This window comes from Perca flavescens, chromosome 14, assembly GCF_004354835.1.
Source record: "Perca flavescens isolate YP-PL-M2 chromosome 14, PFLA_1.0, whole genome shotgun sequence".
Taxonomy (NCBI): domain Eukaryota; kingdom Metazoa; phylum Chordata; class Actinopteri; order Perciformes; family Percidae; genus Perca; species Perca flavescens.
The window spans coordinates 4030795-4043294 of NC_041344.1; the positions used below are offsets into that span (position 1 = coordinate 4030795).

Here is a 12500-nt window from a genome sequence, read left to right on the forward strand (position 1 = left end):
TACACACATTATATACTACATTATGCACTACTCACATTATATACTACTCACACTATATACTACTACATTATATACTACACACATTATATACTACATTATACACTACACTCATTATATACTACTCACATTATATACTACACACATGATATACTACTCACATTATATACTACACACATTATAACACCATACTTCATATATTAGATACTACATTATATACTACATGTACACAGTTTAATGTTACAGTAACTACTGAACCAAAGGCTCACTGACTCCACAGCCAATCTTTACAACTGATGATTGATCGATAACTATTAGTAATGATGAAGAGTTTTACCTCCAGAGCCATCATCTTCATCATGAGGCTGCGATGCTGCTCCTTCTTCACCTTCTCTTCAAAGAACTCAGAGAATCTCTGCTTCAACACCAGACGCATGTTGTAACGCTTCGCCATGCTAGAAGACAGGGACAGCCAATCAGAGACAGAGAGAGCCAATCAGGGACAGAGAGAGCCAATCAGAGACGGAGAGAGACAATCAGAGACAGACAGAGAGAGCCAATCAGAGACAGAGACACACAGAGACATGTAACGCTTCGCCATGCTGGAAGACAGAGAGACACAGAGACAGACAGACAGAGACACAAACAGAGACAGACAGACAGAGACACAAACCGAGACTTTAGGGAATAAAGTCGAGTTACAGAAGAACCAATTAAGTGTTTTACAGTAAAATCTTTATATTAGTTTAACATCTTTGTGTTTTTCTCATAAGTCAAACATCTTCTCATCGTCTGATCAGGCGTCATCTTTAAGATCTTTATAAGATCACACAGACAGACAGGTTAGAGACACACAGACAGGGAGAGACAGACAGGCTAGAGACACACGGACAGACAGGTTAGAGACACAGACAGGAAGAGACAGACAGGTTAGAGACACAGAAAGGGAGAGACAGACAGGTTAGAGACACACATACAGGGAGAGACAAACAGGTTAGAGACACACAGACAGACAGGTTAGAGACACAGACAGGAAGAGACAGACAGGTTAGAGACACAGAATGGGATAGACAGACAGGATAGAGACACACAGACAGACAGGTTAGAGACACACAGACAGGGAGAGACAGACAGGTTATAGACACACGGACAGGGAGAGACAGACAGGTTAGAGACAGACAGACAGGTTAGAGACACACATACAGGGAGAGACAGACAGGCTAGAGACACACGGACAGGGAGAGACAGACAGGTTAGAGACACACAGACAGACAGGTTAGAGACACACATACAGGGAGAGACAGACAGGCTAGAGACACACGGACAGGGAGAGACAGACAGGCTAGAGACACACGGACAGGGAGAGACAGACAGGCTAGAGACACACGGACAGACAGGTTAGAGACACACAGAAAGGGAGAGACAGACAGGATAGAGACACACAGACAGACAAGTTAGAGACACACAGACAGGGAGAGACAGACAGGATAGAGACACACAGACAGGTTAGAGACACAGACAGGGAGAGACAGACAGGTTATAGACACACGGACAGGGAGAGACAGACAGGTTAGAGACACACGGACAGGGAGAGACAGACAGGTTAGAGACACACAGACAGACAGGTTAGAGACACAGACAGGAAGAGACAGACAGGTTAGAGACACACAGAAAGGGAGAGACAGACAGGATAGAGACACACGGACAGACAGGTTAGAGACAGACAGGAAGAGACAGACAGGTTAGAGACACACAGACAGACAGGTTAGAGACACAGACAGGAAGAGACAGACAGGTTAGAGACACACAGACAGACAGGTTAGAGACACACATACAGGGAGAGACAGACAGGCTAGAGACACACGGACAGGGAGAGCCAGACAGGTTAGAGACACACAGACAGACAGGTTAGAGACACACATACAGGGAGAGACAGACAGGCTAGAGACACACGGACAGGGAGAGACAGACAGGATAGAGACACACAGACAGACAGGTTAGAGACACACAGAAAGGGAGAGACAGACAGGATAGAGACACACAGACAGGGGCTTTAAACAGCCTGATGTATGTTTTGTATTAAAAATAAGCTCTTACTGTTCAAAAAGAGGGAAGTAGACGAGGGACTCTGGGACATTAACCACGTCCTCCAGGCTGAAGTGATACTGACATCCAAACAGAGGGTAGAAACCTTTGGACTGGAAGGACACCTTAAAGACCTCGTTACCAAACGACAGAGACTCGGACGCCTCCAGACGTTTACTGAAGAAGAGGAGGAGGAAGGACAGAGAGGAGGGGTTAAATCCATGTTATGTTCTTCTTTACAAGGCAAGGCAGCTTTATTTGTATATTTATACAAATAAATGTGTATTTATACATTTATATAGCACATTTCATTAAAGAACAGTTAAAAACTAAAATATAAAAGCAGATTAAAATATGATAATAAAAGTTGTAAAGACTTTTTTAAAGAAAGGCAGCATCAAAAAGAAAGGTCTTCAAGTCTGGATTTAAAAGAGTTGCGGCGGAGCTGCATATGTGGAGCATGAAAACTGAACGCTGCTTCCCCCTGTTTAGTTCTGACTCTGGGGACAACAAGTAGACCTGTCCCAGACCACCTGAGAGGTCTGGGTGGGTCATAGTGTAGTAGACCTGTCCCAGACCACCTGAGAGGTCTGGGGGGTCATAGTGTAGTAGACCTGTCCCAGACCACCTGAGAGGTCTGGGTGGGTCATAGTGTAGTAGACCTGTCCCAGACCACCTGAGAGGTCTGGGGGGGGGGTCATAGTGTAGTAGACCTGTCCCAGACCACCTGAGAGGTCTGGGGGGGTCATAGTGTAGCAGACCTGTCCCAGACCACCTGAGAGGTCTGGGTGGGTCATAGTGTAGCAGACCTGTCCCAGACCACCTGAGAGGTCTGGGTGGGTCATAGTGTAGCAGACCTGTCCCAGACCACCTGAGAGGTCTGGGTGGGTCATAGTGTAGCAGACCTGTCCCAGACCACCTGAGAGGTCTGGGACCACGAGGAGAAGAGAAATAGGCCCTTTTTGGACAGCTATTGTCCTCACATTTCTTACACAACAAACACCATAATTGCACAGGATGATCAGCAGGGTGTCATGATATCGGTCACAGTATTAAAGATGAAGGGATAGGAGTTCGGGGGTTTTTGAGCTAGAAGCAGGACTATCAAAGGTGTGCCAGAGTCTCTGTGAAAACACCTCCTGTGGCAGTACGTGTTGCGAAAGTGATTTGCGCACTGAAGGAGTAGAGGAGGGTGGGGGAGACTCAGTTTGTTTGAGACTTCAAAAACCGTGGGTCCAAACGGCAAACGTATTATCACCAGAGAGATAAAGGTCTGGTGAACACATCGATGTGGTTTTTATGTTTGTGGTGTCAAATAAATGCAACACAGAGCAGGTAACAAACAGGGAACCGTCTGCGTACTTCTAGATATATTTTTTCATTGTTTCTATCGGCAGTTGGTACGAACAGAGCCAAAAGTTTAAGTCCGGGTGATTCCTTAGTTACATGTCTGCGACCGGCACAAATTTTCCTACATTTTGACCAACCATGATGTATGAAGAGTGAAAACGGTAGAGGAGAGAGCAATTAGGAAAGATTTCAGAGAATCGTACTGCAGCTCCCCCCTCTAGCTCTCAACATTCTGGCCACATCACTGGAAAATCTGAGAACTGGACGATACATAAACTGTGATTTGGTAGAAACCGTGCTTGATATCAGCATGCACAATCAGCCCAATAAAGGCCAAAGTCTAGTCTTCGGTTTAAACTTTTAATTAGTTTTCTACATTAAAGTATGGCGATACTGTATGGCCCCAAATGTCTCATGATATATGGTCTCTAGAAGTGTTTTATTCTACTTTTGTTTTTGTTAAAGAAGGAAAAGAAAATCCCAAAACTCTAAACTATAGAATCTCAATACTTCTAGAATCACACTAAATGAAAATCACAACAAAAAATCCAATCGACACCCATGTATCGGGAAAGTCAAATGATGAGACGGTATTAAACTCATCATGTGATTATTTAGGCAAATAAAAACACCGCCAGTCACTGAACTTCCTGTGAGGAAACTCAGCGCGGCGTTAAATAAATCTTTGTTCTTACACGAGCTCGAAGGCGTCCGGCGTCGTCCCGATGAAGAAGCCTCCGGGTTTCAGACGCTCGCAGGCGTTTCTCAGCATCATGTCGGCCTTCTGCTCGCTCTCAAACGAGTAATGGTAAACAAACTGGCAGCTGCAGATGTCAAACATCTGGTCGGGGTCGGCCAGCTTCTCCGCCAAAACCTCCTGAAAACACGAGTCAGAGCCTCAGTTAACGAGTCAGAGTCTCAGTTAACGAGTCAGTGTCTCAGTTAACGAGTCAGAGTCTCAGTTAACGAGTCAGAGTCTCAGTTAACGAGTCAGAGCCTCAGTTAACGAGTCAGAGCCTCAGTTAACGAGTCAGAGTCTCAGTTAACGAGTCAGAGCCTCAGTTAACGAGTCAGAGTCTCAGTTAACGAGTCAGAGTCTCAGTTAACGAGTCAGAGTCTCAGTTAACGAGTCAGAGCCTCAGTTAACGAGTCAGAGTCTCAGTTAACGAGTCAGTGTCTCAGTTAACGAGTCAGAGCCTCAGTTAACGAGTCAGAGTCTCAGTTAACGAGTCAGAGCCTCAGTTAACGAGTCAGAGTCTCAGTTAACGAGTCAGAGTCTCAGTTAACGAGTCAGAGCCTCAGTTAACGAGTCAGAGTCTCAGTTAACGAGTCAGAGCCTCAGTTAACGAGTCAGAGTCTCAGTTAACGAGTCAGAGCCTCAGTTAACGAGTCAAAGTCTCAATTAACGAGTCAGAGCCTCAGTTAACGAGTCAGAGCCTCAGTTAACGAGTCAGTCTCATTTCACATCTCTAAACAATGAGTCAGCTGTGTTTCTATCAGTCTGATCTACGTGTTGCGTTTCTACCAGTCTGATCTACGTGTTGCGTTTCTACCAGTCTGATCTACGTGTTGCGTTTCTACCAGTCTGATCTATGTGGTGTGTTTCTACCAGTCTGATCTACGTGTTGCGTTTCTACCAGTCTGATCTACGTGTTGCGTTTCTACCAGTCTGATCTAGATGTTGCGTTTCTACCAGTCTGATCTAGATGTTGCGTTTCTACCAGTCTGATCTACGTGTTGCTTTTCTACCAGTCTGATCTACGTGTTGCGTTTCTACCAGTCTGATCTACGTGTTGCGTTTCTACCAGTCTGATCTGACGTGTTTGCGTTTCTACCAGTCTGATCTACGTGTTGCGTTTCTACCAGTCTGATCTAGGTGTTGCGTTTCTACCAGTCTGATCTAGGTGTTGCGTTTCTACCAGTCTGATCTACGTGTTGCGTTTCTACCAGTCTGATCTACGTGTTGCGTTTCTACCAGTCTGATCTACGTGTTGCGTTTCTACCAGTCTGATCTACGTGTTGCGTTTCTACCAGTCTGATCTACGTGTTGCGTTTCTACCAGTCTGATCTACGTGTTGTGTTTCTACCAGTCTGATCTAGATGTTGTGTTTCTACCAGTCTGATCTACGTGTTGCGTTTCTACCAGTCTGATCTACGTGTTGCGTTTCTACCAGTCTGATCTACGTGTTGCGTTTCTACCAGTCTGATCTACGTGTTGCGTTTCTACCAGTCTGATCTCGTGTTGCGTTTCTACCAGTCTGATCGTGTTGCGTTTCTACCAGTCTGTGTTGCGTTTCTACCACCAGTCTACCAGTCTGATCGTGTTGCGTTTCTACCAGTCTGATCTACGTGTTGCGTTTCTACCAGTCTGATCTACGTGTTGCGTTTCTACCAGTCTGATCTACGTGTTGCGTTTCTACCAGTCTGATCTACGTGTTGCGTTTCTACCAGTCTGATCTACGTGTTGCGTTTCTACCAGTCTGATCTACGTGTTGCGTTTCTACCAGTCTGATCTACGTGTTGTGTTTCTACCAGTCTGATCTACGTGTTGTGTTTCTACCAGTCTGATCTACGTGTTGTGTTTCTACCAGTCTGATCTACGTGTTGTGTTTCTACCAGTCTGATCTACGTGTTTGTGTTTCTGATCCAGTCTGTTTCTACCAGTCTGTTGTGTTTCTACCAGTCTGATCTACGTGTTGTGTTTCTACCAGTCTGATCTAGATGTTGTGTTTCTACCAGTCTGATCTACGTGTTGTGTTTCTACCAGTCTGATCTACGTGTTGTGTTTCTACCAGTCTGATCTACGTGTTGTGTTTCTACCAGTCTGATCTACATGTTGTGTTTCTACCAGTCTGATCTACGTGTTGTGTTTTCTACCAGTCTGTTTCTACCAGTCTGTGTTGTGTTTCTACCAGTCTGATCTACGTGTTGTGTTTCTACCAGTCTGATCTACGTGTTGTGTTTCTACCAGTCTGATCTACGTGTTGTGTTTCTACCAGTCTGATCTACGTGTTGTGTTTCTACCAGTCTGATCTACGTGTTGTGTTTCTACCTTGGTGCAGTCTGCGTTGATAAACTGAGCGCTAAAGATTTTCTCGTTTGCGTGACTTTTCTTCTTCATGTCTTCGTAGCGACTCTGACACTGCTCCACCGAGACTCCGGCGATATCTGCAGACATAAACACATTACTCATTTATTACAGTAACTAGTAAATAAAGTAACTAGTAACTAAAGCTGTAACAGATGAATGTAGCGGAGTAACTAAAGTAACTAGTAACTAAAGCTGTAACAGATGAATGTAGCGGAGTAACTAAAGTAACTAGTAACTAAAGCTGTAACAGATGAATGTAGCGGAGTAACTAAAGTAACTAGTAACTAAAGCTGGAACAGATGAATTTAGCGGAGTAACTAAAGTAACTAGTAACTAAAGCTGTAACAGATGAATGTAGCGGAGTAACTAAAGTAACTAGTAACTAAAGCTGTAACAGATTAATGTAGTGGAGTAACTAAAGTAACTACTAACTAAAGCTGCAACAGATTAATGTAGTGGAGTAACTAAAGTAACTAGTAACTAAAGCTGGAACAGATTAATTTAGTGGATTAACTAAAGTAACTAGTAACTAAAGCTGTAACAGATTAATGTAGTGGAGTAACTAAAGTAACTACTAACTAAAGCTGCAACAGATTAATGTAGTGGAGTAACTAAAGTAACTAGTAACTAAAGCTGCAACAGAGGAATGTAGAGTAGTAACTAAAGTAACTAGTAACTAAAGCTGTAACAGATGGATGTAGTGGAGTAACTAAAGTAACTAGTAACTAAAGCTGGAACAGATGAATGTAGTGGAGTAACTAAAGTAAGGAGTAACTAAAGTAACTAGTAACTAAAACTGTAACAGATGAATGTAGTGGAGTAACTAAAGTAAGTAGTAACTAAAGCTGTAACAGATGAATGTAGAGGAGTAACTAAAGTAACTAGTAACTAAAGCTGGAACAGATGAATGTAGTTACTAGTAACTAAAGCTGGAACAGATGAATGTAGTGGAGTAACTAAAGTAAGTAGTAACTAAAGCTGTAACAGATGAATGTAGTGGAGTAACTAAAGTAACTAGTAACTAAAGCTGTAACAGATGAATGTAGCGGAGTAACTAAAGTAACTAGTAACTAAAGCTGTAACAGATGAATGTAGTGGAGTAACTAAAGTAACTAGTAACTAAAGCTGTAACAGATGAATGTAGTGGAGTAACTAAAGTAACTAGTAACTAAAGCTGTAACAGATGAATGTAGTGGAGTAACTAAAGTAACTAGTAACTAAAGCTGTAACAGATGAATGTAGTGGAGTAACTAAAGTAACTAGTAACTAAAGCTGCAACAGAGGAATGTAGAGTAGTAACTAAAGTAACTAGTAACTAAAGCTGTAACAGATGGATGTAGTGGAGTAACTAAAGTAACTAGTAACTAAAGCTGGAACAGATGAATGTAGTGGAGTAACTAAAGTAAGGAGTAACTAAAGTAACTAGTAACTAAAACTGTAACAGATGAATGTAGTGGAGTAACTAAAGTAAGTAGTAACTAAAGCTGTAACAGATGAATGTAGAGGAGTAACTAAAGTAACTAGTAACTAAAGCTGGAACAGATGAATGTAGTTACTAGTAACTAAAGCTGGAACAGATGAATGTAGTGGAGTAACTAAAGTAAGTAGTAACTAAAGCTGTAACAGATGAATGTAGTGGAGTAACTAAAGTAACTAGTAACTAAAGCTGTAACAGATGAATGTAGCGGAGTAACTAAAGTAACTAGTAACTAAAGCTGTAACAGATGAATGTAGTGGAGTAACTAAAGTAACTAGTAACTAAAGCTGTAACAGATGAATGTAGTGGAGTAACTAAAGTAACTAGTAACTAAAGCTGTAACAGATGAATGTAGCAGAGTAACTAAAGTAACTAGTAACTAAAGCTGTAACAGATGAATGTAGTGGAGTAACTAAAGTAACTAGTAACTAAAGCTGTAACAGATGAATGTAGCAGAGTAACTAAAGTAACTAGTAACTAAAGCTGGAACAGATGAATGTAGTGGAGTAACTAAAGTAACTAGTAACTAAAGCTGGAACAGATGAATGTAGCGGAGTAACTAAAGTAAGTAGTAACTAAAGCTGGAACAGATGAATGTAGAAGGAGTAACTAAAGTAACTAGTAACTAAAGCTGGAACAGATGAATGTAGTGGAGTAACTAAAGTAACTAGTAACTAAAGCTGTAACAGATGAATGTAGTGGAGTAACTAAAGTAACTAGTAACTAAAGCTGGAACAGATGAATGTAGTGGAGTAACTAAAGTAACTAGTAACTAAAGCTGGAACAGATGAATGTAGTGGAGTAACTAAAGTAACTAGTAACTAAAGCTGTAACAGATGAATGTAGTGGAGTAACTAAAGTAACTAGTAACTAAAGCTGTAACAGATTAATGTAGTGGAGTAACTAAAGTAACTACTAACTAAAGCTGCAACAGATTAATGTAGTGGAGTAACTAAAGTAACTAGTAACTAAAGCTGGAACAGATTAATTTAGTGGATTAACTAAAGTAACTAGTAACTAAAGCTGTAACAGATTAATGTAGTGGAGTAACTAAAGTAACTACTAACTAAAGCTGCAACAGATTAATGTAGTGGAGTAACTAAAGTAACTAGTAACTAAAGCTGCAACAGAGGAATGTAGAGTAGTAACTAAAGTAACTAGTAACTAAAGCTGTAACAGATGGATGTAGTGGAGTAACTAAAGTAACTAGTAACTAAAGCTGGAACAGATGAATGTAGTGGAGTAACTAAAGTAAGGAGTAACTAAAGTAACTAGTAACTAAAACTGTAACAGATGAATGTAGTGGAGTAACTAAAGTAAGTAGTAACTAAAGCTGTAACAGATGAATGTAGAGGAGTAACTAAAGTAACTAGTAACTAAAGCTGGAACAGATGAATGTAGTTACTAGTAACTAAAGCTGGAACAGATGAATGTAGTGGAGTAACTAAAGTAAGTAGTAACTAAAGCTGTAACAGATGAATGTAGTGGAGTAACTAAAGTAACTAGTAACTAAAGCTGTAACAGATGAATGTAGCGGAGTAACTAAAGTAACTAGTAACTAAAGCTGTAACAGATGAATGTAGTGGAGTAACTAAAGTAACTAGTAACTAAAGCTGTAACAGATGAATGTAGTGGAGTAACTAAAGTAACTAGTAACTAAAGCTGTAACAGATGAATGTAGCAGAGTAACTAAAGTAACTAGTAACTAAAGCTGTAACAGATGAATGTAGTGGAGTAACTAAAGTAACTAGTAACTAAAGCTGTAACAGATGAATGTAGCAGAGTAACTAAAGTAACTAGTAACTAAAGCTGGAACAGATGAATGTAGTGGAGTAACTAAAGTAACTAGTAACTAAAGCTGGAACAGATGAATGTAGCGGAGTAACTAAAGTAAGTAGTAACTAAAGCTGGAACAGATGAATGTAGAAGGAGTAACTAAAGTAACTAGTAACTAAAGCTGGAACAGATGAATGTAGTGGAGTAACTAAAGTAACTAGTAACTAAAGCTGTAACAGATGAATGTAGTGGAGTAACTAAAGTAACTAGTAACTAAAAGCTGGAACAGATGAATGTAGTGGAGTAACTAAAGTAACTAGTAACTAAAGCTGGAACAGATGAATGTAGTGGAGTAACTAAAGTAACTAGTAACTAAAGCTGGAACAGATGAATGTAGTGGAGTAACTAAAGTAACTAGTAACTAAAGCTGTAACAGATTAATGTAGTGGAGTAACTAAAGTAACTAGTAACTAAAGCTGTAACAGATGAATGTAGTGGAGTAACTAAAGTAACTAGTAACTAAAGCTGTAACAGATGAATGTAGTGGAGTAACTAAAGTAACTAGTAACTAAAGCTGTAACAGATGAATGTAGTGGAGTAACTAAAGTAACTAGTAACTAAAGCTGGAACAGATGAATGTAGTGGAGTAGAAGTAGAAAGTGACATGAAGAGAAAAGACTCAAGTAAAGTACAAGTACCTCAACATCTGGACTAAAGTACAGTACTGGAGTACATGTACTTAGTTACAGTACTGGAGTGTTGACATTAAATCTAATTCGGAGACTCTTGTTTTCGACTGAAGGAAGGTGGCGTAACAACGGACCCAAACAGAGTCTTCAACAGTTTTCAGCCGTGATTCAGAATGAAATCTGCAGAATGTAGCCGACTGTTTTGTAAAACAACGTCTGCAGAGCATTACGAACATTAAAACTAATTCTCAAACTGTTAACAGTAGCTTCTAAAGAAGTGTAAGAATATATAATCATAACCAATTACCTGCAAAACGAGGTTTAGCGTTACATTAAACGTCTGCAGAGCATTATTATCTGATGATTAATAACCAATTACCTGCACAGACCAGGTGGTTGATTCCTCCTCTCCTCCACTTCAGCAGGTCTCCTCCTTTCCCACAGCCGAGGTCCAACACAGACACCTGCTGAGGCCCCGCCCCCCTCACCTGCTCCAGGATCTCACCTGTCAATCACACAATAAACATTGTAATGTTCAGCTACAGGGTAACCTTGGTTCTCTATCATATCTAGACTATCTCTCCACACAGTTAGACTCCATGTTTACAGACAGGAGGTCCTGTACACACCTGCCAACCTTGAAAAACTTTTTTGTGTAGAACTTACTGATTTATTGTACATTAAGTTCTGGTTCATGAACACGGCGGCACGCACGCGGAATAAATGCCATTAAATGTCAAATCTGTCTACATTTTAAACCCTAGAAAATAATTATGGTCAAGTAGACTACTTGAATTAAATAAAACATTTTATTTAAATTATCGGTCATATTTAATACAATTAATTGGATCATAATATAATCTAATAAAATAAATTACACTGCATAATGAGCACTTTTACTTTTGGTACTTTAAGTATATTTTGATAATACTTTTGTACTATTACCTAGGGAAGATGTTGAATGCAGGACTTGTAACTGACAAGTCATTTGTAACTCTACAACACAGTTCTTTCTACTTTTACTGCAATAGGCTACATGATGTAAGTCTTCCACCTCCGGAGATCACCACCACCAGCCATGCATGAACACCTGCAGCGGTGTTTAACACTGGAAACACACCGCTCAGTTCAGCGTTAGCTGCAGCTCTGCTACAGTAGCAGCTAACCGCTAACGGTACCTGCCGGTCACATGGTCTCTAAACAGTCCACTCACAGTGAAGTCCTGCACGGATCAACAGGTGTTAGAGTCAGACACACCGAGCAGATTGATGCGCTCACAGAGCCAATCTCTGCAGATGTTACCGCTCGGTGTTTGGCTAGCTAATAAGCCGTTAGCCTGTTAGCTAGAGCTTTGTCTGAAGGCACCGAGGAGCACATCCTCCACTCAGTTTAGCCGTTGACGGTACGATCAGAGAGGCGGGTTTACTTTGTGTCTCGGGTGCATCCAGCGATGGGCTCCGGTCAGTTTTTAATTAGCCTACGTCAGTAACAGTTCATTTTGTTATGGTATGAACTTAATCCTAGGAAAGGCAAAACAATATAATACCTTTGTAACAAAATCCAAGACTTTATAAATGCAAGGCTTTATTAATAATAATATAAATAAATATTTCTCCAACGTTGACAGGTAGGCTACGTAAATTAATTCATTTCACCTTTCTACATCAAATCCGTTTACCTTTGAAGCACCGTCCTCCCTCGGGGAAACCCACCACACTAAAGGGGAACGAGGGAGGAATGAATAACACTACCAGTAGCAGATATCCCAGCTTGACATTAGAGGAAGTGACCCGACGGTGTGATTGGTCGAACTCTTTAGTTTTTTTCCCAGCATGCTCATGGCTGCTACGCTGTTTTAGCCATAAGTTTAGCTGCCTACTACCATCAGATGTTTAGACTGATGAGGTTACTGCATGTCAACGAGTGAACTCAAAGCAGTCACCTGATTTTCGCGTAGCTTAAAGTAACAAATCATATCACTGTATTTTGATGCCAAAATGCATATATCTACTACCCAAAATGCGTACAGGTTGGC

At 40.9% G+C, this 12500-nt stretch overlaps 1 protein-coding gene across 1 annotated transcript in view; it reads right to left on the reverse strand.

Moving 5' to 3' along the window:
* rnmt (RNA (guanine-7-) methyltransferase) overlaps nucleotides 1-12500 on the reverse strand; it is a 21361-nt gene that overhangs the window by 2437 nt on the left and 6424 nt on the right. The window contains exons 3-7 of the mRNA XM_028597507.1: nucleotides 10845-10970; nucleotides 6485-6600; nucleotides 4128-4309; nucleotides 2095-2259; nucleotides 335-452 (exon numbers count right to left, since the gene is read on the reverse strand). Coding sequence (XP_028453308.1) covers nucleotides 335-452; nucleotides 2095-2259; nucleotides 4128-4309; nucleotides 6485-6600; nucleotides 10845-10970 — 707 coding nt within the window. The remainder of the gene's footprint in view (nucleotides 1-334; nucleotides 453-2094; nucleotides 2260-4127; nucleotides 4310-6484; nucleotides 6601-10844; nucleotides 10971-12500) is intronic.